Genomic DNA, 26,974 nt, shown 5'->3' with positions numbered 1-26,974 from the left:
ACCAGGAGGAGGTGGTGGTGGAGGTGCTCCTCCAATACCAGGTGGTGCAGGAGGAGGTGGGATACCACCAGGGGGAGGTGGTGGTGGTGGAGGTACGCCCACACCAGGTGGTGGAGGAGGTGGTGGCGGTGCACCCACTCCAGGCGGAGGTGGTGGGGCCGGAGGAGGGGCAGGCGCCCCGGGGGCTGGAGGTGGTGGTGGAGGCGGTGGTGGAGCTGTGATAATTGCACCAGATTCTATTGAGTCTATGGATGACGTCTGCACTGTCCTGTATTGTGCTGTTGCTTGCTTCAGCCTGTCAGAAATTGTATGTTTGGCTTCTGTTGATAGACTTTTTCCTCGAAGTAGACCTCCCCCAGAGAGATTTGGAGCTGTTGTTGTGTCCCATTCTGTTTGAGTTCCTTTATGTTCCTTGCTCTCTATGTGTATTGTAGACATTAAATGTAGAGAGGACCCTCTTCTTACAGACGACTTTGTCCCTCTATTGTCGTCTGCTTGAAGAACTTGCTGTACGAGTTTTTCTATGGAACACCAGATCTGTTCACTTTAAATGAATTGAAACCAAACATCAGAATGATTATAATTATTTTATTTCTATGTTGACGAGAAAACAAATACCTATTATTTATAATATTATTGTTAACGAACCTACCTACGAGGTTGACTAGTGTCTATTTGAAATAAATTGTATAAAACACTGAGGAATGATGAACACAACGGTGAGTTTTCTACCTAAAAATAGAAATAGATCGTCAGAAAATTAATAGTCAATGAAAAATGACACTAACTTTAGAAATTTGCTGATAATTTTTCATTAATATATAGTGTAGGTGGTAGTCTCTTCAAACCTTTTTCCTACAACTTACACGTGAATTTATTGCTTTGAACAGAGCTTGTGGATCACCAATGTCGACATTAGCCGCTTGTTTTAACTCTTCCATTGCCTCCAAGTCGGCACTTAACTCCTCCTCAAAAATGTCACACTGGAGATTCAAGTCTACATCATTCTCTTCACGTAATACCACAATAGTGTCCAAAATATTGATATCTTCAAAGTAAAAATCATAAAACAAGATTTAAGAAAAAAAACTTGATGGAATCGTGAAGAACGAAATCAAGCAAGAGAGGGGGAAAAGATGAAGTTTGTAAAAAGGTCAGGAAAAAATAATTACCTTGCATGCGTAATTTTTTTTCTTCAAATCTTGCTTCATGATTTTATGTTATTTATTTGATTATATATATTGAATATCATGTCTGTCTGTTAAGTTTTCATTCTTTAATCTATTATTTTCTACTGTATCCTTTTAAAAAGTCTTAAACAGTGATAAAATGTAATGGTTAGAAATAAAACAGTGACGTACATACAAAATCATTCCGTATTCGGACTCTTTCTTGGAGGTTTTCATTGGCAACCACTATGGCATTGATAAGCGCCATGATAGTTGTGCGGTACGTCACCAAGTTTGCTGTTCGAAGCTCATTGACCAATATACTAAAACGGTATGGAAGCTTCCGCCATGTCTGGAAAAAAAGTACTAGATTTAAGTCACGTGATCGAAATTATATCTTCTAGGTAGTGTTTGAAAAGAATGCGCGAATTTATGAGTGAATATTATTAAACCAAACTTGAGATTATTAATACGTACAGGATTTAATGGTAAAAATGTAGCTTATTAAGTATTTTTAGGTCACCTGAGTCACTCAGGTGACCTATTGCTATCTGTTTTCGTCCGTCGTCGTCCGTCGTGTATCGTGTGTTAACATTTGAAGATTTTCAGCTTCTTCTCTGAAACCACTGAACCAATTTCAACCAAATTTGGTATACAGCATCTATGGGTAAAGGGAAACAATCATTGTGAATTTTATGGTCCCAAACCCCCTGGGGCCTGAGGGGTGGGGCCAAAACCACTAAAATTAATGAAATCTTTAAAAATCTTCTTCTTTACTCCTGGACATCAAGCAGTCAAACTGTTAGTATGATTGTAATCAGCATTGAGTCCTCTACCAAAATTGTGAAATTGATGGCCCCAGGGTCAGGGGTTCTAGTGCTAGGGCGGGGCTATATAGATTATATATTGAAAATGCATTATTTTTTGAAAATCTTCTTCTCTGCTCCTGGGTATTAAATAAACTAACTAAGTACATAGATATGATGAGCAAGAGTACCTCTTCCAAAATTGTGAATTTTATGGTCCCAGGGTCAGGGGTTCTGTTGTTAGGGCGGGGATCTATTGATTATATAGTGAAAATGCATTAAATCTCTGAAAATCTTCTTCTGGGTATTAATTATAAAATAAAATATTTTTTATTTTTACTTTTTTATTTCTATATAAATATAAAATAAAATATTTTTTATTTTTATTATCATTATTAAAATTCATATTATATTAAATATAATATATAAGTACATAGATATGATAAGCAAGAGTGCCTCTACCAACATTGTGAATTTTATGGCTCCAGGGTCAGGGGTTCTGGTGTTAGGGTGGAGCTCTAAGGATCATATAGTGAAAATGCATTAATTCTTTGAAAATCTTCTTCTCTGCTCCTGGGTATTAAATAAACTAACTTAGGACATAGTTATGATGAGCAAGAGTGCCTCTTTGAAAATTGTGAATTTTATGGCCCCAGGGTCAGGGGTTCTGGTGTTAGGGCGGGGCTCTATTGATTACATCGTGAAAATACTCAGTACATTAAATCTTTGAAAATTTTCTTCTCTGCTCCCGAGTATTAAATAAACTAACTTAGTATATAGCTATAGTGAGCAAGAGTGCCTCAACCAAATTTGTGAATTTCATTGCCCCTGTATCAGGGGTTTTGCAAATTGGTGTAAGGGGGGGGGCTCTTTTGATTATATAGTGAAAATACATTTATGCTTTTAAAATATTTTCCTTTGCTCCTGGGTATTATGCCAATGATCCAAGTATATATATTTATGATGTAGAAAGTTTCATCTAGCAAAATGGTTAATTTCATGCTCCCTGGGTCAGGGGTGGGGTGGGGGTGGGGGGGGGGTACATAGATTGAAAATAAATTAACATTTTGAAATCTACTTTTTAGTTATTAATCAACCATTTTATGATAAAATTTTCAAAATTTTGAAATATGTGGCCCCAGGGCCAGTGTTTCCTTTGGGATGGGGTGCACAACTGGTTTGAAGTGGAAGTCTATTTTCTCTTTGTTGCTCTTCTACCTCTTGGTATTAAGTAAATAGAGTAAGCATGCTAAGTTTATAATTATGATAAGCAACGGTGCACCTTTCAAAATTCTGAATTTCATGGCATCTGGTTTAAAACACGAACCAAATTCAATTGTTGGAAAGTTGATACATGATACTCAGGTGACCTATAAGGCCCGTGGGCCTCTTGTATTAATTCGGATTTTATCATTACTCAGTTTTCTCTAGTGCAATAAACGAGGTTGTTGGACGTGAGATCAGGTGCTTTCTTTTCTTCAGCCAAGCTTCCACATTAAGGCGTATGTTAATTAAAACTGTTTGCCTCTTTTTGAGTACATTGTTTTTCCATCGATTTCATACATACGCGATAAGTTTCCAGTGCGTCTAGGGTCAGATAAAAGCCCTCTTTAGAGTAGACACAAAGGGCTGACAACAATTCAAAAATCTGCATCTTCACCATCAGGTTTTTGTTCTCCAAAGCTGTAATTAGAAATAAGGAACATTTTGAATTTGAATATTTGAATTTTCGCCATCAAATTCCTCCATGTATAGTTAGGGGAAAAGTACGAAACATAATTTGAATCAACAAAATTAAACCTGTCAATTTCAGTTGCAGAAGGAATTTCTGAGATAACAAGCGGGAAGTTTTTCTTTCAATTTCTTTTGTTTTGATGTTATTTTCGACAACTGGCAAAACTTTCGAAGCCGACTGCACTGTAACCAGATGTATCTTTGTCAACTGACACAGGTAAATCACCCCGTTATTTTGGTTCACATAGCAAGATTACGAGGAAAGAGGGAATTTCATGATGTAAAATTCAGGAAGTGAGATCAAGTGTTTGTCAGTTAAACAAAATAAAAATGTAATTGCCATCTGAATTGGCTAAAGAACATTACTAGAAACCAAAAATTATATGTATGGCTCGCCAAGTTCACAAAAATGAGCTAAACATAGTTTCACAGTTGATAAACTAGGTTTATCGGTTGTAAATTATAGTTTACGGACTGTAAACTATAGTTGACAACGTTAATCTATATTTCACATCTGTAAACCATACTTAACGCTATAATCTATGTTTCAGAACCGCGTAAACTATACTTAACACTGAAAACAATCATTTGCGATTGCAAAACATAGATGGTCTGATAAATACAGTTTAACGATTTGTAAACTATGGTTTACAACTCTTCACAACCGTTAAATATAGTTTTACAGATGAAAACTGCATTTAGTTACTGATTTTCTAGTGGCATAAGAAATTAAAGAAAAATACAACTTCTATGGACGTTGATTAAAGGTGTGTCCGCTTTTTGGAGACTCTGTTTTAAGTGTTTATCCCCCTAAACAAATTAAAAGCGTTAATGGACGTTTTTGACTGACGTACTGTTCTTGACATTGCTACTGAAATTGGAACATCATATGGAAAGATGGGGTTATTTTGATATATGAGTGAAAAATGAAGATAAGCTGATGCGAGAGGATACCCAGGCTTTTCCTGAGAGAAAAAAAAATGGACAAAAGGGCAGCATCTTGTAGAATTACGCATTCGAATTGGACATTAAGGTGAGATGCTTCTATAACGTGACGAGACATACCTAACTTGACGCAACGTCGAAGTCTCCCCCGGGTTTCACAGCTATTCATTTTCAGAAAGGTCGTGTGACCTTATTGGTATTTGGAAAGTGGTAAAATTTTCCAATATTGTTGCATTATGACTCTATATTATAAATATGCCTGTTGTTTGCTTTCATCAAATCACGATAAAATTTAAGAAAGAAATTCCACCACCTTTTGATCAACCCTCGTACATGCATGGATCGGACGGTCTGTCTGTATGCGTGGCAATGTACACAAATAAACATGCAAAAACTCGTTATTTTCTTAAAACAAACTGTTCACTAAAAAAACCAATTCATTATCTAAATGCTTTTTGAAATATTTCATTTCTGAATATATAGCCTAGCTCATGTCTAAAGCGTGTCTTTACTAATGAAAAGATATGCCAGTAACATGTAATAAAGCTTATTTTCCGACCTGCATGAGATGCACTTTTAGAAATTACGCAACTTGCAACTGAATGAAACACATGCCTAACAAGATTTTATCTTTCTTTTGGTGTAATTAAGAAAATAAGTTGAATGTTAAGGGCGATTTATGATATGTTGTGCACATCTCTTCATGCTCTCATATTTATGAGACGAGAGTGAAAAAAAAATGGAATGAAATATTTATCAAAATCCTTTCCCCCTTATAAAAAACCTTGCATGTTTTGGCTGCACCTACGAAAATCTATCAGCTCTCAAGATAAAGCCAGATAAATATAGAATTTTCTTCGCCTAATTCATACATTCATATCAATCTTGCCGTCTTGTGTAGACTTTGATAGCAGTAAAGTTAATCAGTCGAACACTATATTATTCTTACCGGCGGTGTTTTTTGATTTAATGCAAGTTAACTGTGCAGCGAAAAATCAGACTTGTGCGCCGCGAGTGTTATACGTTACACATTTTTGGATCAGATGAGTGCATACTTTGACAGTGTTTTTGTGATCTAATCCCTTTGGAAGTTATGATACATGAAAGAAAAATGACTTAATAATACTAGACAATGTCTTATACTTGTTTACATTACTGTACGTATTCCTTGAGTACGAGTATTTGAAAGAGTACGTGAAGAGACATAATGCATCTATACATGTTCGTAATGTGAAGTCAAATTCTATTCACCATTTCTGGGTCTCGGGAATAAATGAATTATTTATAAGATTAAACTTAAATAATGTGGACAAAGTCTTATCATTAAAACTGGCCTCGCGAATAGCAATTAGTATGAGTGATAACTTCAGTAAATTAGAAAAGTTGTTCCAGGGCAATGTTTCTGCTCGATGTTTCTAGCATCGCTAACAGCTAAAAATTGTTCAGATTCTTGCTTTTTTTTAAAGAATCTAGCAATTACACTTAAAAAAGGAGGTTTAGATATATTACCTGTGGCAAACCTCCTCCCGAAGATATTGTCCTTGCGACCTTTGGTCTTCAGTAGACAGTCCAGTCCAGTTTGTGAGTTGGCCACTTCCCTGATACACATAATACACTCTAATCTCAGAACCATCTCAGACAAATGCACGGTCTCTCTGGAGCTGAGATTCTTCAGACATTGAAACAACAATCCCAGACCGTCAAACTCCAGGAATTCCGTCATCCAGTCACTATCATTGTGTTTGATACTCTTTCTGAGTTTGACCAAATTCTGGAGGGAAGGGTTCCGGAGCCAGTCCAGAAAATGGATGGCATCCGAGGACCCTTCCGGTGCATCCAGTTCATCGTCTGAAAATTCCCTCCCCACCACAAAGCCGTCGGATCTGTATCGTTTTATTCTTTGCTGTTTCCTCTTCTTGTTGAATCTTCCACCCTTAGATTCTTCTCTCATGGAAGTCATTATTATCAAATCCGAGAGGTTAAACAATTTATGGGCGAAACACCTTTAATTTTATCCTTCACGTTTTCAAAACCTGAGGCAAATAACCCCACTCAATCGATACATTTAAGACGTATAGGCACACACTCTTAATAACCCGCTTTGAAAAACTTATGTTATCGCCGAATATTTTACGATGTATGCGCACTCAAATGATACAGTGTTCGCGTTATGCGCGTACTTTGCCTGAGATGCATCAGTGACTCAAGTTAGGAAAAACAAACATTCTCTTAAAACGGAAAGCTATTTCTTTGTTTTCCATCTTTCTGACATGCATGGTAACTTTATGCTTCACCTGATAAGAATTACACATGATTAATTTTCCACAATTTTTAGATATTGTGTTTCATTAACATAAAGCAGGTTATACAAATAAGTGGGATGTATAAATATGTATAAAAACCGGTCTGTCTGCACTAATTGAACAAAAAAAGTATAAAGCGAGTTATTCATGTAAATCTAAAATACCACAAATATAGTAAACGTATTTACATTTGATCGAAAGTTGCTCTTTAGCGTAAAGGTGATTAAACATGTGTTTTTACCGATAAAAAAATCGCTTAAGACAGAAGGACCCTATATTTGAAGGTAAAGTATTTACAAAAAAGAATGAATCGTTGATAGGTTTAATGAGTTTTATAATTAATGACTTTTTCGTCAAACGAAAAATTGAGACAGAAGTACGACACGGCGAACAACTAACTGGGAGCAACTAAATTCCTTAGCTAAGAATTAAAAAAAAAGAATATTTTATTTATATTTGCTCCTTAAAATTATTATTTTTTTAAATTGTTTCCATTGTACAAAGCAAAGTTAGGCTAAAGTTTATTTCGATTGCAATTATAATCATTTCATATAAAATCTTAATTTTATTCTTTAACCAATTTAAAGCAATCCAAACTATAGATCAGTTAATTTTGCTTTATACATTACCAATAATGAGGCCAAATCTTTCGTCAAGGCCGAGATAAACTCAAGGCGTAGTAAATTATCTCATCTCCTTTTCCGAAATTTATTGGGATATTTAGATCTATTCATGTAAGAGTTTCTAAACGAGCGCGATTAACACGATTAATTAATAATGCAATAGAATCATTTAAACATTTTAGTAGATATTGTATCTTATCTGTATGTCACTTATTCTCTTCCCAACAGAATTTTTTTTTTTTTCAAATTTATAACAAAGAAACAAAAACGAAATTATTGATGCAGTCTTCGATCATTCTATACAGTTCGAATTTGAGCAGTATATCCGGTCAAATGCTTAATTCTCAGGAAGAGAGAGAGAGAGAGTACAAAGTTTTGAAATGATAACAGGTTTTAAACTTCACTTTAGGCAAGATTCATGTAATGGATTTAAATAATTTAAGAGTCAATATCATATATATTTGTATACTTAACAGGTATGCCCCCAGTTATAGCGCTATTAATGTCGGATTTATTTTGAGGCAGACATGTGCATGGAAGCTCACATAAGGAAAGCATACATTAAAAAAAGTGGAATTGACATCCTACTCGTTGGATGTATAGTATCATCCTTGTTTATCTGCTACTTGCCTCCGTAAACTGACATATCTAACATGACAATAATTTGTTTATTGTTCAACGTGATGTCTATACGGGGCATTCTGCGTTTGAATCATTCCTCAATTTTGTTTTATTATATTGTCAAGGACAGAGAGAGAATTGATCTGCTGATCATTGGCATTCAATTTTCAGACGTGCTTTTTGTTGAGGTGTAAAAAAAATCGTGATTTAAGGCACTTAATTTTAGTATCGGCGGGGGAGGGGGCAGGCTTTCAATCATTATTTTCAGTAGTAAAGGGTTATATAAGGGGAAAAGAGTGATGCCCCCTCAAAATACTACGTGCCTATAATTTAATATATTTTTATCAAGAAGTTAAAGTTATCATTTTTTTCCTTCTTGTTTAGTCTTTCTTGGCATTTTGTGTCATTTGATGTCATGCATTTCTCCCGTAGGACGAACATTGAAGCCCTTTACTTAGTCAAAGGTTTACCTGTGTTTTCGTTATTTGTTGTTTAATAATGAATTACCATTAGTCACAATGTCTGCGTATATAAGTGCACAGTGATCGAGTAGGTTTTACAACTTTTATGTGCTTTAAGCTTAATTTATTGTTTGCTCTACACCTTTAAAATTTTTCATTGCACCTAGAAAAGTAATTTTTGGAGTACTACCTGCGCACTACCTGGAAGATTATCGAATGTATCTGACATCCCATCAAACAAGCATAAAACGGGTGTAAACTAAACATGCGTGGGATTCAGACTTTAATTTTCGTCACACCTGTTCTTGAACTTTTCGGTCATACTTCCAGTGACTCGTGATCACCGTTAATTTACATGACATGCTAAATGCATGTACGCATAACACCTGTATAATTAAAAGATTACGTTCCGAAACCGAAAATTAAGAACGTTCTTTCAAGTCTCTAATTAATCAACAATTTGTTTGATGTTTTTTTTTTTGTCCCCTGGAAGATTCGAGGGTACATAATGTATGCCCTGTCCGTCTGTCTGTCTATCTGTTTTTCCACAGAAGCACGAAGCTTGCTCACATCTTCTGATTGGCTGGAGCTTTGACTTTCATATTCCACAAGTGTATTCCTTTTGACAACTCCTCCCTTTGAATACCAACACATTTGACCTCTTAATCTTGAAGTTTGACCCACTTTTGCAAATATGTTCCAAACTTTAACCTTGGGCATAACTTTGAAACAGTTCAAACTAGGGCTTTCATATTTCATAAATGCATTCACCGTGATAAAACTTTTCTACTTGCATAAATATTTTTTGACCTTGACCTTAAGAGTTTGACCCATTTTCAAAAAAAAACTTTTACCTTGGCCATCAATTATGAACATTTACTTGAAGTACTAGGACAATCTTATTTCATAGGTGTACTTCTTTTGACAAGACCTTCTTTCAGATACCAACAATTTTGACCTTGACCTAGCAGTTTGACCCACTTTAAAATAAAACTTGAACCTTGGCAATAGCATTTAAATTGTTGGTGCTTATTTCTAAAGGCTTTTAATTTTCATGAGCATATTTATTGTCAAATGTCCTTTCCTTGGGTAACAATATATTTGTTGTTTTTCTTTCTTAACCTTGGAGTTTGATTTGCATTTGAGAAACTTTATTCTTTACAAAAAGCTGTCGTATGGGGCATCAGTATTTCACAAATACATCAAATTAATGACAATATGGTTGATGTTTCTTAAAAGGAAAATCTTAATATTTTGTCATCAAGATACCGCACTTTTCTTTAAAAAAGATTTTTTAAAAATTGATCCAAAAGGATGTGAAATTCAAATAGACTTCAACATCAGTTCAGATTAATGTTTGGTTTTATTTCTGGTCATTTTTTTCATGTTGAGGCAAATTTATATGCATCTATTAATCATGTAAACAGAAAATTGCTACAAGCTTGATTAAAACATTGCACATATTCATTCATATGTGTGACTGTAAAGAAGAACTGAAAAAACTCTCTTATTTTATAATAGTTACAAATATGAGAAAACACGTGTGTTCAAAGGTAATCAATGAATTATGATAAAAATTGTAACAGCAACAACAGATCTTAGAAGTATAACAGTAATTCAACGAGAAAATCTATTAAAAAAAGAAAGAACACTGTATGAAAATGAAGACTTCATAAAATTAAAATCCTATAAAATGTTAAATCAATATATTATTGTGTTATGCTAAAACATTATGCGAAAAAAAGATTTTAATAAATATATTTTTTGAAGTGTAAGAAACAGGACAGACCTGCATTATTTTCGTTGTAAATTACCGCTGCAATAATTTTATTATGCCATAACAATTAATTCAATAACATTGTAAGAGAATTGTAAGGATGAAAAATAATGTCCTAATCAAATTTTACTCTATTTCCTTGTAATTAACATAAAAATCAGACTAGAAACATAACACATATATGACCCTGAAGTGAACATTTGTTCAAGTGAAGACTAATACTATTAATGCCCTGAATATTTATAGCATATCAGACATCCAAGTTTTGATTTTTTTAAAGTAATTTTTAAGAAAGATAACCATAATTATTCAAAGATCAAACATCAACATAAAAATTTGGTCTGCAATAGAAAGTATTGGAATGCTTTCATTGAGTATATCAATATCAGAAAAAGATTATATAAAGCAGAAAAATGAATGACACTGTAACAGGCAAAAAAAACTATGCAATTATTATCAAGATTTACTGTGTGAATCTCTTTGAAACATTATTAGATTAAAAAAGATCTTTAAATATGTATAAGTAGATCTTATAAGTAGTCATAAAGCATCGTAAGAAAATTCAGTATCTATACTTAAAAATCTAATTTGTGAAAATAAAAACATGAATTTATAAAAGAAAAATGCTTGTTTTGAAGATCATTATGACACAATTTTTTTTTTCATTATGTTACTTAATGTGATAAAAATTTAACATTAAAGAATATATGCCATTGTAGAGATTTAGAGCATATAGTGAATGTATCTCCTTTTTTTAACATCTAGTGTCCATCAGGCACATTTGACTTGTTCAGGTATAGGCATGAAGTAATACATACAAAGAATGACAATATATATGATAACCAATGCCGAACCTGAAAAGAAAGAAAGTTAAATTAGTCAATATATATGAACAAATTTAAGTTTGAAAATTGTCTTTTTCTAAAATGAGATTCATGAATATGCCCTTAACCAAAACAATATTTTATGATAATATACATACAATCTCATACAAAGCCCCCCCCCAGGTATGCTTGCCTATGAGCCAGAATTTGGGAGGTAAATTGAGGCCTAAAACTTTATCTCTTATCTCTTGTTCTTACAGGACAATATATAGATTCACCCTACCCTTCTTCCCACAAACAAACAAACAAATAAACATTTTCAGAAACACAATTCTTACCTTGAAAGTAATCACTTTTACCGTCTTGGAATGTATAATTTATAACTACCACAGAAAAAATCACGGCATATAGATGTACATCATTGAATACCATGACCAGGTTAAAGGGCTGTAAATCAAAGAATATATAATTTTACATTCTCAAATTCTCTCTGTCAAAATATTCTTCAGAAAGATTCCAAAAAGATATTTCAGGAATTCATATGATAGAACTGTCTTTTTTCTATACTTTAATACATCAAAGAAATTTACTTTTTTTTTCAGCAAACTTTTGCTCAGAAAGAAATATTTTGAGGATTTGTGTGACTGGCAGAATTTAATTGACATTTTCCAACACTTACATAGATCAGATCAATAAGGACCAGAATTGGAACCTGTATCATACAAACTTGAATGGCCGTGTTGGTCCCAATCTCTATTCTGAAAGTAAAAAATAATAAAATTTCTGATTAACATGCAGGATTGTGTAATGGTATGGAAACATTTTATTTCACCATCCTTTAATTTTCTCCTAAAACATTTCATCTATTTTACAAATAGTATCTAAAATATTTTTTATAAGAATTAATATTTACCCTAGATTGACGTTATTTTCAAATGAAAACTGTACACCATTTATAATCTCTGGAAGCTCTGTTACCATGGCAATGACTAAAATTCCAACAAAATACTGAAAGAAAAATGAAAATATTAGGTTTATTTAAATAATTCACAATAAAATGTAATGTAAACAATGTTTAAGAAGAAATAAATGACCAAGTAGATATTTTTTTCTGAGAGTTCATACCTCTGATATACCGGAAGACTTGAAGAAAGCCTTGATGTTGTCTGAGACTAACTCTGCACAGAATGCAATCAATGTGGCTGAACACAGCAAAATGGTGACACTCTTTAACCTTGACCACATGGGAACACTATGTTCATGGCCTGTGAAAGGAATTTTTTCCTTCTAATATTGTATTTTATTCAAAGAAATTAATCTTTAAGTGTTTAGAAATGTAGCAAGAAATATTTTTAAGAATCAATTGAAAAAATCTGGTAGGTTCATCCAACTATTCTGTGTGTTTTAAATTCAGCTTGAAACAATTGAATGTTTGCTTATAAGAAAGTTGCATGTTGTGTGCTCTCCCCCTCTCTCTCTACACTCTCTTCATTTCCCTCTCCCCCTCTCTCTCTCCCTCTCTTTATCTCTCTCTCTCACCTTCATGATTTGCCTCTTCTAGACTCCTCATATAAGTAGCATTGATCTGAGCAGCATGCGTCTTCAGAGAGAAGATCATACCCACTATATAGGCAATAGGTAGCAATATAGCACTGGCGTAGACTAGAGGTCTAATGTGGTCATTGAAAAGAGACATATCCCCATCTAGACCACTCTGTAAAAGAAGATAAAAACCTGCAGCCTTAACTTTAGAGACAAAAAGTCACAGACTACGGTAAATCTACAGCAATAAGATTCCAAAGATATATGTAATAGTATATCACCGTGCTTTTGTGAAACACAAGAAAAAGATTTATATTTTTTCTGCCTATTTGAGGAACAAAAATTCACATTTTTAAAAATCCTCTAATTTAAGAAGAGGCTTTCATAGAATTTTTTCTTCTAGCTGTTTTGGGCTTTGTGAATTGGTCAGGGATAATGACTGAAAAACTTGCTCAAAATGAACTTTAATAACACTATTTTGCTTTCTCACCAGATCACTATGACACTGTGTACAGTGCATGTAGTAACTCTGGCTGTAGTTCCCTGGTATTGTGGAGTTGTACAGGAAGTTCTCACACTTCTGACATTCCAGATCACCAAACATTCGGGCAAACAGAGTGGGAGCAAACACACCTGCAAAGGAGAACAATATAGACAGTATACTCACATAGACAGAGGAAATCAAATCATGACATTATTTATTACTATTAATAAAAGTTTATAGAAGTTAAATATGATGGCAATTCTTTGAAAAAATTTCTGCAACTCTTTAACTCCAACTTCTAGAAATACACACTCAAGTGAATTATTGTGCTGTGGCAAAACGGTAAAAGGGTAAATCAATAATTTGAAAAATCAAATGACAAAAAGGGAAAGAAGCAAAATAAATCAGCAAAACAGAAGGAAGAGGATTGTGAAGAATGGGATATAAATGTATGTAAGCTGTAAAGCATTTACCTGACACAGCCACAAAAAGCAGGAGGGAGGAAATTCCAGCTGAGGCGTGGTTAAATCTCTGGGAGTGAAACTTTAACCCTCCCACAATCATACACAGACCCTGTGATTAGGGGGGAAAAGACAGTGTTAACCATTTCCTCCATGTGAAATATGGATTCTGATAGCTAATTCTGTTGGTAATATTAAGTGTGCAATCTACACTAAAATTTGAAATTAGATAACTAAAGTTTTAACTATTGATTTAAAATATACTCACTGGTATAAGAAGTATGCTGCCAATAATTGTTCCTAATGAAAAAGAAAACATCATAAATAAGTAAATATCATGAACTATGAGGTTCAGGACTCCCTAGGAAAGAAGATAACTTTCAATAAAATATAATTTTATGTATATTATTCCTTCATATAATTATAAAAGGTTATCCGAGTTAAAAGGCCTAAAATAACCTTGGGTGAATATAATGTTGTAGTCTAACATGAATTAACTTGGTATTCAGTTTTTTCTTTTGCAAGTGACCTTGAACTTGCAAGAATGACCCTGGGTCATGATCAGTACATACCCTCATATAACATGCAATATTGTGATATGTTTTAAATCTTTTATGTTCTCCATTACAAGATGTATGATCAGGATTGGAATTAAACTTTTTTATGTGACCTTGAATTTAACTAAATAAATGACATTGGTTTAAAGTAAATTACGTCTTCAGGTCATAAGCAATCTATGAAGTAAGAACTTCCAATGTTTCTGTCGGTAAGTGGCCTTGCCTGAATGACCTTGGGTCAAATTCCAGACCCCCCTCCCCCTCTTCCACCCCCCTCCCAATTCATAAACAACCTTTGTAGTAAGTATGACCTCTATATGGCAAAATTTATAACCATTACTCATAACAGTTTCCCTTACCTGCCAAGTTTGACTTGACCAGCTCTACATAACATGCGCTGCCTGATTTATTTCCCTTGTTAAGCACCACCACGGATAATATCATCTCCACCACGGTACCACATGTGGCGTTCAGCACCGCACCAACCGCATAACTACTCTGAGCAGATATACTGACAAGAATATTCAAGAAAATTTAATGTACATCGTAGAGCACATCAATGTTCATCTATCAAACACATATTTACTTATTGTTAGTTCATAAAATTAAATTGTTCGTATCATTGGTAAAGATGAGTTACTGGATGCATACACATGTATTAATTACAAATTAAGACACCTTAAGAAAGAAATCACACTTACCATATTATAGCCATTCCAATGTAATAAGTCAGTGGTACAATCGCCATTATGCCTAGAACCACTTTCTGAAATGAGAAATACATCTCACTTGAAATAAAAATCAAGTCCTAAAATCTTTAACCTAAAATTCATTATCTCCGAAAATACAACTAAGCATATAATTTAAATCATTATTTTCAATTGACAATAACTCACCGTCACGCCTGAGTAATACTTATTTTCATGATCTGAATACCCCAACACCAGAGAGAGGATGACAAAAAATAACAAATCTGGCAGCAATTAAGGAAAATAAACTTTTTTTTATTCTGAAGTATTTATGTGTACTGCCATTAGCAATTTTGAAAAATAAGTGTAAAGAATTAAATAGCTCTAAGGAAGCTTTAATTTAACTTTTTAAATGGTCAATATTACACATTTCAAGTCGCTTTTGTAAAGGATACTGACAAAGATGATATTCATTCCATCCACAGTATATTTATAATAGTACAGGTTCACTGCATTGTGGGTATACATTAGAATCTCTCCCTTCTTCTTCTTTTTTCTTGTGTCCTATAAAAATCAAGACAAAATAAAATGACCTATATTTTTGTCCTATTTTTCTCATTGAGAAAGAGAGTTCTCACATAACTTATGTGTATGAGTTTAAGTATGTTTCCTTGGGAGTGTTTGATTTTCTGGCTGCATATATTTTAGAAAATGAACCTACTACATTGGTGAGCTTCTTTTTGCTTTCTATTTCTCCAATTCTGACTTCTCTTGATTCAAGTTTTAATATCTTTTACAAATATTTAATACATTTAAAAATTCTTTCCCTCCTTTTACAAATTCTCACTGGAACCAAACATAACGGTACTCACCAGGTCCATGATAAATGAGTCTCCAGTCCTCACCTCACCGGGAGGGAGGTACAGAATCTGTCTCACAGTTCTCCAATGGATCTGAAACATGACCCAAAAAAATTACTAAACATTTCACTTGAGTGAAATTTTTTTTTCTCTCACAAGATTATTTTAATTTTTGTTGAACTCCATATATGTAGTGTGATATCTCTCCAGCTTTAGGCACATTTAAAAATTAATTGAGTGAAAAATATATATTACATCTTTGATACCTGACTGTGATATCCTAGCTGTTAATGTTGTTTGTATAAAAGATAAGTATAAGATTTACCTTAGCCATTCCAATACTGATGACCAATAACCAAGTCACACACATAACAACCACATGTGTAAGGACGATTAATGGCAGTCCAAGAATAAGCCAAACATACGACTGACCATGACTCTGTAAAAAAACATATTGTAAAATACATTTAAAAATGTGCATGTACTGGTACTTGCTTCCACACATGTATGTTTACCGATACTACTTAGTATCTACAAGCTGTTTTATGTCATTTTTTTATGCACCCGGATCGATAGATCCGAGGCATATATTGTTTTTGTCCTGTCTGTCTGTCTGTCTGTCTGTCTGTTTTTGTCCCCAAACTTTAACCTTCGCCATAACTTTTGAACCATGAAAGATAGAGACTTAATATTTAATATGCATACTCCACTAATTAAGCTCTTTCAAATGACACCAAGGTCAATGACCTTGTGACCTTGACTGTGGCCTATATGCTAAAAATAGTTTCTGTAAAATTTAACCTTCGCCATAACTTTTGAACCATAAAAGATACTTTATATTTAGTATGCATATTCTACTAATCAAGTCTTTGAAATGACACCAAGGTCAATGACCTTGGGATCTTGCCTGTGACCTATATGCTAAAAATAGCTTTTTTCGAACTTTGTTGCTGCCGGGCGCATAGTGTTTCACAAACACATCTTGTTTAAATATGCCAATGGAATATTGTCTAGTTTCTATGTGTTTTGCAAAAATGGTACAGAATTTTTCATCTTATATTTGTTTAAAATGTTGAAAAAAAATTTTTTCTGTACCGCTGTTTGTAATATTTTTTACATGGTCTTACCCAGAACCCCTCACAGGGATATATCTCATTGTTGTCAGTTAATGCTTCCATGGAGTCCTTCAACAGAGGGGTGTTTTCAGTATCCTGGGCATTAGTGCTGCTGACTTTAGAAGATGATGGGGAACTATCATCTTTTACCTGAAGAGAAAGTTTTAAAAAATTATCAAATAAATAGGTCTTCTTTCAATACAAACAAAGCTGATATTTATCTCACATAAATAAAGTCAAACTCACCACATAAACAAATTTACCAAATGGCCAGAAAAAATAATCTGCCATTCTAAAGCAGAAGTGAGCTGAAAGAAAAATTCATAGTAATTCCTTAACTGCAATGTTTTTTATATAAAATACATTGATATTGTTTCAGTGCCTCTATAAGACTTAAAAAATAATAATAAATGATTATTAAAAAGAAAACAGGATTTATCTCCCTTGAATTCTTACCATATTCTTTACCAATGACTGTAATATACATTAAACCTCCAACAAGACAATAGACCAGCGCAATCCACCAACCAAACAAAACCGCATAAAGGATGTTCCAAAATCCAACTGTGGACACTGAAAAAAATAGGGATACTTGTATTTGTAAGTGCATCAAAAGTTCCACTCACATTTTTTTTCATATTAAGCTTCAAATTATTGAATCTTCAGATATCATAAAAAAAATTTACTCAGCCCCATCAACATTGAGATAGTTACATTTAACTGTACCTGTTAGTTTGAGATAGTTACATTTGACTGTACCTGTTAGTTTGAGATGGTTACATTTGACTGTACCTGTTAGTTTGAGATGGTTACATTTGACTGTACCTTTTAGTTTGAGATGGTTAACATTTGACTGTACCTGTTAGTTTGAGATGGTAACATTTGACTGTACCTGTTAGTTTGAGATGGTTACATTTGACTGTACCTGTTAGTTTGAGATAATTACATTTGACTGTACCTGTTAGTTTGAGATGGTTACATTTGACTGTACCTGTTAGTTTGAGGTAGTTAGATTTGAATGTACCTGTTAGTTTGAGATGGTTACATTTGATTTTACCTGTTAGTTTGAGATGGTTACATTTGACTGTACCTGTTAGTTTGAGATGGTTACATTTGACTGTACCTGTTAGTTCTTTGACTTCACTGACATCAGCATATAAAGTCTGTACAATCTCTGATCGATTTGACAAGGGTCTCCTTGTCACATGACTCTTCCATTTTTTAAACCCAAACTACAACATGATAAATGATATAGTGTCACCAAGATGATAAAATTAACAAAAGAAGTTTTAAAAGATTCTATGAATCTGAAGTGTATAAATTAATTATCACTGAATTTCTTGGTGAAACACACATTTCATTTTTACATTACAGATTAGAGAATGTTTTTTAGGCTACCGCTACTTTTCCATGGTATAAGTTCACTTATTCTCAGGAATAAATTAAGGAAAATACCACCAAAAGTGACTTCGAATAAACCTTTAGATGCCCTAACATGAATCTAAACTATCTGATGTTGCTTTCATATAAATGACTAATCATGGCACTGCTGTACTTTAGAAGAAAATTTATCATTTTTTTTCTCCCTTTATATTTAAATTACAACCTCCATATGTGCCTTCACCTGACTTAATTCCTGGAGTCATAATTTGACTAATAACACAAATCTCTGTTTCCTGAGTCTACTTCCGTATATTAATCATGGCTTAACTGTGCTTGAGAAGATTTTTATTTATAGATTTTGATTTCTTATAATTAAGGATCCCCCCTAAGGTCATGTTTGAGCCATTTGGAATCTATATTACCTCAGAAATCTTTCATTAAATTTCTTTTCTGACTTTGGGAAGAAAATATCTTAAGTCATATTCCTATACAGATTGATGGAAAGACAAATGGATGATCAGAAATGCTCATTTGAGTTTTCTGCATAGGTAAGCTAAAAATTTACAATTTTCATTGCCAATTAACTGATAAAAATTGCATGCAGCTATGTATATAGTGTCCATAGCAAAAAACCACATGATCGAGGTCATACAAACCAGATAATTTTGATGAATTTTCTGAGCTTCAACATCATTCTCTGATTTGGTGAATCCCCTTGTCTCTTCATTTTCCTCATGGGACCCAGTGTCTGAACCGTCAACTTTCAGAGAGCAGCTCAGCCTCTTGTATGGACCACTGTCATCATCCTTAAATGCACTCCGGATCTTGTTTGCCCCTGACTCAGAGTTTGTGTCTCCAACGAGGGAACCATTTAGTGAATTATTGTAAGAATCCACTGATACTGGCACATTTGGTGATGAGACCTATTAAAAATAGTACACAACAAATTAAAAAATTCTTCTTTCATCTGAAAGTGTTGAAACTCCAAAGTGAAATCTTGTCCAAGTACAGATGAAAATATACTTCTTTTGACATATTTTTTCATGAGAATATTAAATATCTTTAGAAATCTTTATAATATGCTGCAATATATACGTACGTAATCCATATCCGGTGGCCAAACTGAATTAAGTCCAAAGGGTGCAAATTAAAAGAATCTTACATATTAATCAATTCTGAGAAAAATATTCAGCATTGCTTCTGGAATTAACGGGGATTAATCAAACAATCAAACAGCCACGTAACAGACAAATGAACGTGAAACACAGTCACGTGAAAAAGGCCTATTCCCATTTCTCGACCCTGAACTGTCTTCAACATGTCTTGTGATGCAGCCCATGCATTTTCGTGTACCGGCCTTGTTTACTCGAAATGCTATTGTTGCAAGGAACGATAAGCCAATATAAAACTTTTATTTCAGACCTTTTTTCTGCACATGACAGAGTCAGATTCTCCAAACATTCAATTTATCGACAAGCACGAAAAACGTTGATATTTGTTTGTTTATATTTTTAGCGGAAGTCATGTGACCTACTTGAGAAAACACTCATGCATGGAGTGGTGATTTCCGGAGATATATCCATGGGATCTTTGTCATAGATACTTATGCCTTTTAGGCCTTTTATTTATTTTTTTTAAATAAGTTTTAAAGAGACAGCATCTATTTTGATAAAAAGATTCCCATATATATGTGATGCGGAGTTGATTTTTTGAAATTAAAGCTTTTAAGAATATTTTTACGGTTTACATAAATTCAAGGATACCATAGGAACTTAAATTGTGACCTTGAGATTATTTTAAACAAAATTTAGTAAGATACGAGCTAATATGAAAGAAATCTAAAATAATTTGTGGAAATGTCTCCGCAAGGAACCAATAAATACACATGTATGATGTTTTCACTGGCGGATTTAGAGGGGGGGGCCAGAGGGCCCGGGCCCCCCCTTTTGAGTCCAAAAAATACACAATATTTAATAAATCATTGTTTTTGGGTGTGGCTTCGGGCCCCTACCCTGACCTAGAACTGGTCGGGCCCCCCCTTTTAAAAATTTCTGGATCCGCCACTGGTTTTATAAATACTAGACAGTATAATATTTCTTCCACTTCAGTTTGGAGAAACAGAAAATATTAATTTAAAATCATATGGAAGGAACACAAATGTAAATTCCCTTGCTTCCAGGTCGGTTTATATATGAATCTAAGTAAACTTAAAACTGCCTCTTACCTTGCTCTGAGCAAATGATACCAATTTATAATGCGTCTTTGTGGGACTTGTAAATATATTATCCATCATTTGATGTATACTCTCTGTAATATATCGGTATATTAAAAAAATGTAATGAAACATAAATTAATACACATATTTTATAATCAAAAACAGAGTAGTTAAATTTATAACATTTACTAACCTTTTCAGTTAGCTTTGGTCGGTTTATGAGTCGTTGATTTGGAACTTTCAATCATTATCGTAACATCGTTACAATGGGAATAGAAATATTGATTATATTTTCGAGACCTTGAGATTACGCATGTACCCGGGCGTGTGACGCTCATACCGGTGAACCATCACACCAAACCAAACGTAAAACTAAAAGAAGCCTTTTCGACGGTGAGAAAAAAAAACAGTTGTTGAAACGATAGCTGTAAAATATGAAATAATGTAACTATGTAACAAAAATTACATCATCAGATTGTGGTAGTTGGGGGATAATTTAAGAGACACTGGCGTCGGAAGCAAATTGAAAGTGGGGGAAGTGTAGAAAAAAAAGAATAATGTGTCCATTCTCCAAACAAGAAATCCTATTTCATGTGTGTAGGGGGCGGGGGGGGGGGGTCGAACTTCTTTCAATTTTTTTCTTTACAAACACTACCACTTCTTTTTGATCTAAACTGCGACCTCTCTGTTGAAAGGGGAGAGGGGGGGGGCTAAACATACGCTCCAATGTTCAATAATATGTCTATCTTTGCCAAAAGGTGGGGGGATAACCCCACCCCTACCGGAGTGGGGGGTGGGGTCCAAAGCCCCCTGGTTCCGACGCCTATGACTGAGAAATTTAGTGCAAAGGAAAGGGAAAGAGGGCATTGTTGTTGTTGGAAAGAGTGTTTCATATGATAACAATTAAGAAGTCATTACAAATGATTGGTCAAAATTAAGAACACACACTTTTGAATGCACCCGTAATCGAAGATTCGGGGTTTATTCCCGGTAGTTTTTGTCCTGTCCGTCAGTCAATCAGTCTGTTTAATATCTGTTTGTCCGGAAAAAAACTTCAACTCTTCCCATTACTTTTGAGTGGTGGGGCTACGGCTATCATCTCTCATATACATTTCACAGGCGTATTAATTCGGGTTCATTAGTTCGTGATAAGACTTTGCACCACAGAGGGAGTTAATAGAAAATGTTAATGATGTTAAATATGATTTCTGGGAAATCTTCAAATTTATTTTTTGCACACAACGTTGTATTTGTTAGAACACCGTACGTCGACCAGTCCTCTCCATGTATAATAGTAATACGCGCAGTGTTCATTACTGCCACTATTTGTGGGCTCTCCTCTGGCCCATTTCAGATATCGTGGCGGTCTGGCCTCTGATACGGAAATGAAGTGTCCTTCTTGTTGAAGATCACTGATTCCAATCCAGACTCCATCATAACCTGCAAAGAAATTACTGGATGATGAAGTCATATCTCAATAAAAATACTTATATTAATTTTACGTAATTATAATTTCTGAAAGACATTTTTTTTTAAATTGTGATGGGGGATTGCTAAAATAGTTACCTGTACTTAGAAATACCGTTTTGTTTGTGTTTGTTACAGTTCAGAAACTTATGAATCAAAAGAGAATATATATATCAGTGCATGTATATGTAAATACCTCTGAGTCGAAACTGTAAATCAATCCATTTCTCCTCCAAAGGATTGTGAAATTCCAGCACATCAGCGCCAGCTTTGTGACATGCTGTCTGCATGTAAACAGAACAAATAAAACTCACTTGGTTAGTGTTAGAGTTAAAGTCAAATTAAATTTAAGAAGAAAAAAAGAACATTAATTTTCATTTTAGTTTGTTGTTCTCCTTATCACAAATTCATTATATCATCCGTTTCTCCTTGAAAATTTATAAGTCCAATGCTCACGAGGTCTTTGAAATCTAGTGATGTTTTAGATAGGCAATCAGATATAATGGTACACTATATATATTCACCATTGCCGCTAGAAAGTTCATTTCATCCAAGAGGAAGTAGTAGCATTTTCCTCCAAAACTAGCCCATCCTTTCTCACAAGCTTTTCGTGTTGCATAATTGTATATAAGAAAAAAAAAGAGTTACATGTACTATATACTAGATATTTGGAAAATGACTGACATCAGGGGCAACAACAAAGGTTTTTTAATTGAAATGAATTTTAATAAATTGCATAATTATAAGACACAGAATGTAGGAAGTACGTGTAATTCGAACACACCTTCAAAGTTTTCTTTACTGAGCATGTAAAAACATACTGAATGTCAATTTTGTGTAATTAATTTGTTCAAATATGTACAATATCAAAACTATTGCCAGTCCTTATTGTACAATGTTGTCAATGCACTCCCTTAGTACATGTAAATACCGAAGTGCATGTAGATCCTATATAGCTAGAAATACCTTAAAGCTTATTGATAATGAACAAAAATTTGCTAGCGCTGTTTGTTGAATTTCAAAAATGTCAAATATTCAGGTATTCTAATATAATGTTAAAAACTTTTTATAGTTTAAAACTTTTTTTAATGTTTTAAACTTTTAAATGTGATGATTTATGTATGATTATTTTCAGATGCGAAAGGTTTCAATTTGATAATACATGTAAATAAAAGAATGACTCTTAATGAATTTAATGGCATAAAAAAGAAGTCAAAAGTCTCGAGACCTACCTGAATTGGTTTGTTGAACGCTAAAATTAAAAAGAATAAAAGCGATAAAGTTCCAGAAATTATTTGACATTTTTCGAATGGTTGGATTGCAGACACTCAATAGCGTGCTTGTCATTATATATAATACATGTACATTACGAGTACCACCTGTGACCTGAAATACATACATTGTATGTATATGTTATTACCGAATCGCGTTTCATTTTTTAAAATTAAGCTTCATTTTTTTACACAACCAGAGGTTTAATCTTTTCTGATTATATGCTCGGATCTGGGGGGGGGGTAGGGAATTTGCAGAGTTATTAAATATATATTAGTATACTTAACCAACTAAAAGTTATCTTGGAACCCCCCCCCCCCCCCGGAAACGCAGACCCCTTTCCGCTAGAAAAGGTGCCCCAACAAATAAGGTTTTTCACATTTTGGAAAATTGAGAGTAAATAAAATTAGCGTTGGTTATTTAGTATTTATAGAGTATTCCACAAACACATTATCAAAAAACTTCAGCCTGTTTTCTCTTCTCGAATAACTGGTAAAGTGGTAATGATCGATTTATTATAATCATATTCAATTCATCCCTTTTAGAAACGATATGTAATTATAAAGGAGTTCGTCTTGAAATAAAATGATGCATCATTCTTTATATTTGAATTTTATTTCTTTTTTCATTTTGAGAATGAAACGGCTTTGGTTTAACGTATACCAAGAAGGAATTTTAATTCAAATGATTCGTGTTGATTTCTAATTATCAAATAAATTCTATGAAGGATAAAAATTAAGCTGAGTGACAGATAAAAATTGATGATCGAGGTCCCCACGTGTATACCTTTTTATCCACTTGTCACCATGAGAAAGTTATTTTATATTATATACAAACAACCCCCGAATTAAATTTTTCTGAATGATTTAGCGTATTATTTAACGGGTATTTAAAAATGCCCCGTCGGCATTCGGAAAATACAATGTAAGAAAATCTTTTTATAAAAAGCAGATAATCGGTTTATGGAATCCATTATTAAAACATCACTGAAGTTCTCTCCTATGGAGATTTCCTGATGGTTTTATTGTTAACTCATCAACGTAAGTTGTAATCTCCATTTTTGACCGAAAGGATAAGAAACGCATGGATTTGATCGTACATGTGTAAACAAATAAAAGATTTGAAAGAATATGTGATATTGGCTAATACATTGTGTTAGAACAACACAACGTCAACAAATCTCATTTGATCAACAAAGGTATTAGAGTGTTTTGTGTAAAACGAAATGTATGGATGTCTGATTCCGTCGTCGAGTTTGGAGGAATAATAATGAAAAAGTGACTACAGACTTCAAAATGTACAGGAAAATGAACATTGGAAATTTGATATCTACAACTTTTATATTTTATTACTATTCATATTTTGTTGGTAAGTAAATAAAGTATTATTAAAACTAGTAAATCTTAAACCCTTTAAAGTCTTTTGTATTTATGAATATTGAATTTCTTCGTATAAATTACTTTTAAATGATAATAAAAATACGTATTCAATGTATATAAAATGATGCTTTACATGTGCATTTAAAATTAATGAAACATTTTTAAGATTCAAACCTGATTTTTATTCTACAAGTGCATTAGTTCGTATACGGTAATTAATTTTCGTAAACGTCTACGTTCCACACATGATTTTTAATTTCAGAGGGAGTAACGAGGTATCTTACAGCAAACGAAACTGTTCAATATATCACATCACCCAACTATCCACAAAGTTACGGAGAGTGAGTACCGTGTATAAGACAACTTTGATATCTATAGTATACACAGCTCTATTTCTCTTTTGTACAATATCATTTTTGAAAGGGGGCAGAGAAAAAAAATCTACATGCCTGAAAAATACTTGACAAACCAAAAATAAATAAATAAAATAAAAAAAATAAAATAGAAATTGTCCACACTCGATAATTCTATATGTATTTCGTGGGGTTTGGGTGGGGTGGGGTTGTAGATTCCAACTCCTTTCAGTACCATTTTATTTAAAATCAAACGCTACTATACGTTAATATTATCCTTATTTACTTATACTGCAACAAAAGAAGGGTCGGACTATCAATAAACCGTAGGTAAAATTTTCCGTACAGTAAAAAGATACATCTGGAAAAAGAGGGGGACCCCCCCCCCCACTCGGATGCTATATACGTGCTTAAAATGGTTTACTTGGATACTAATAGTTTATCTGTCGAATTTAGATCACGTCAACGCCTGAGCAAAAATTAACCAATTATTTTCTTTGATTTTAAGATTTATTACATATCTTTAAGTAGCTTATCCTTAAATGGCAATTTAATAACAAGAGCATTTAGATGGATTGACTCGGAAAAAAAAACTAATCAAAACTTAATATGAGGAATTCTATCAAACTTTAAAATATATTTTTGATTGTAAACGAGAAATAACACCTTCCATGATTTAAGATAACACATTTACTAGATTAGAATATAAGAAATATAGTGCAGGTTTGATTCACATCAGTCTTCTTAAACTAACAAAGAAAACATTATATACGAACAAAAGAAAACAATACGTTCAAAGACGGCTGGCATTGTAACAGTTAAGCTCAGGAACGTACACCGAGGGTGGAGTGGGTTGGGGCTGCTACCCTGGGTCTCTTTCCCCATACTTAGCCTTTTTACTATAATAAATGTTTACTGAAAGTCCAGGAGCCCACCATCCCAATTCTGTTGTTGCATGCATTACATGTACAGTAAGTTAGAGTCACGTAATTTAGTACTGAAAAAAATTAGAAGCTACATCCCCCACCCCCATGCACATGTACAGCATGACAGAAAGACACGTTCTCGATTTAGTTTAATAATTTTACCTCAGAATTGCAAAATTATACATATATTCTGATTTCTTCTGCTTTTTTCCTTTGGTATGATTATCCTAATTTCTGTATGAAATGAGAGGACACAATCTGCACATCTCCATTCCTTTAAACAAAGAAGCACTGAGCACTGATAATGAAAGATCATAATCTTTCTGTGATATTAGACTTCGAATCTTCCTTTTTCAGCTCCAGTTCCATGTCTTGGGTAATAACTGCCACAAACTCTATAGAGGACCCCTCCGTGTACCTCCGAGTGATTGACAGTCAACTCCAGCCGTCTCTCGCCTGCTATAATGACGTAGTCGCTATCTATGACGGTGAGTACTGCAAAATCTACTATACTTTATACAGTTGTACTTCGGTATCACCAACTCAGATATCTCGAAAGCCATGAATATGGCGAAGTGATTTGGAAGTCTCAAGCACCTTTTCTTTTAAGTATTTTACCCTCTTAAATATCTCGAACCCTTGGATATCTCAAAGTTGATTTTTCGAACACCCTCGAGTTTATGAAAACGGGGTTTGACTAGCCGTATACATGTATTATTACCGGTATTATTTTTAAAACATGCATCTCTTTAACACAAGTGGAATTTGAAATGATTTTTAAGATAAACATACCATTTAACCTTTAACGTGTTTTGCTATTGAAGTTTATTATGTTCCCCAAACGAAGTTGGGGAACATATTGTTTTTACTCTGTTTCTTATTATTATTATGTTCCCCAAACGAAGTTTGGGAACATATTGTTTTTACTTTTTCTGAATTTTTTCTTTGTTCTCCGGTACTTTTTTGTCCGCGAGTGTTCTCGTAAACTACTCATCCGATCTAGGTGAA

At 33.7% G+C, this 26,974-nt stretch overlaps 2 protein-coding genes and 1 long non-coding RNA gene across 4 annotated transcripts; all 3 read right to left on the bottom strand.

Annotated features, from left to right (window-relative positions):
* Window positions 1-3: 3 nt before the first annotated feature.
* LOC134270740 (inverted formin-2-like) lies at window positions 4-6,826 on the bottom strand (the record flags this gene model as incomplete). The annotated part of the gene is made up of 6 exons (XM_062752984.1): window positions 6,164-6,826; window positions 3,543-3,658; window positions 1,362-1,521; window positions 867-1,048; window positions 653-732; window positions 4-544 (listed from the first exon to the last, which is right to left on the bottom strand). Coding segments are annotated over exons 1-6 (1,530 nt in total), but the record flags the coding sequence as incomplete, so codon positions are not given.
* A 4,152-nt stretch (window positions 6,827-10,978) lies between these two features.
* LOC134270739 (uncharacterized) lies at window positions 10,979-20,801 on the bottom strand. Of its 2 annotated transcripts, XM_062752982.1 has the most exons (22): window positions 20,763-20,801; window positions 20,579-20,661; window positions 19,011-19,277; window positions 18,095-18,203; window positions 17,428-17,544; window positions 17,218-17,279; window positions 16,984-17,121; window positions 16,182-16,295; window positions 15,869-15,949; window positions 15,452-15,560; window positions 15,204-15,280; window positions 15,009-15,073; window positions 14,667-14,818; window positions 14,019-14,050; window positions 13,763-13,862; window positions 13,296-13,438; window positions 12,803-12,977; window positions 12,389-12,528; window positions 12,177-12,271; window positions 11,943-12,021; window positions 11,602-11,710; window positions 10,979-11,293 (listed from the first exon to the last, which is right to left on the bottom strand). In XM_062752982.1, the coding sequence occupies exons 2-22, from the start codon at window positions 20,645-20,647 to the stop codon at window positions 11,211-11,213; spliced, it is 2,316 nt and encodes a 771-aa protein (XP_062608966.1). In that variant the 5' UTR covers window positions 20,648-20,661; window positions 20,763-20,801; the 3' UTR covers window positions 10,979-11,210. The 2 variants fall into 2 exon arrangements, with proteins under 2 accessions (XP_062608966.1, XP_062608967.1); XM_062752983.1 differs by lacking the exons at window positions 20,579-20,661; window positions 20,763-20,801 and adding an exon at window positions 19,454-20,027 and having other exon boundaries at window positions 10,980-11,293.
* A 1,429-nt stretch (window positions 20,802-22,230) lies between these two features.
* Window positions 22,231-23,341, bottom strand: LOC134270738 (uncharacterized). The gene is made up of 3 exons (XR_009992875.1): window positions 23,269-23,341; window positions 22,561-22,640; window positions 22,231-22,320 (listed from the first exon to the last, which is right to left on the bottom strand). It is a non-coding gene; the product is annotated as an uncharacterized LOC134270738 (long non-coding RNA).
* Between the last annotated feature and the right edge of the window lie 3,633 nt (window positions 23,342-26,974).

The sequence above is a fragment of the Saccostrea cucullata genome, unplaced genomic scaffold (genome assembly GCF_032062105.1).
Source record: "Saccostrea cucullata isolate Sc308-1 unplaced genomic scaffold, CSIRO_AGI_Scuc_v1 ctg9411, whole genome shotgun sequence".
In the NCBI taxonomy this organism is placed as follows: domain Eukaryota; kingdom Metazoa; phylum Mollusca; class Bivalvia; order Ostreida; family Ostreidae; genus Saccostrea; species Saccostrea cuccullata.
Note: the sequence above shows the minus strand (reverse complement) of the source record. Positions and strands in the feature narration are given on the sequence as shown.

Bases quoted from the DNA above. Each gene is read 5' to 3' on its own strand.
- LOC134270739 (XM_062752982.1), bottom strand. From the start codon at position 20,647: ATGATGGATAATATATTTACAAGTCCCACAAAGACGCATTATAAATTG. The intron at 19,278-20,578 runs GTAAGAGGCAGT...TATTTTTAATAG, and splicing joins TATCATTTGCTCAGAGCAAG to GTCTCATCACCAAATGTGCC. The intron at 12,022-12,176 runs GTAAATATTAAT...TTTTACTTTCAG, and splicing joins GAAAATAACGTCAATCTAGG to AATAGAGATTGGGACCAACA.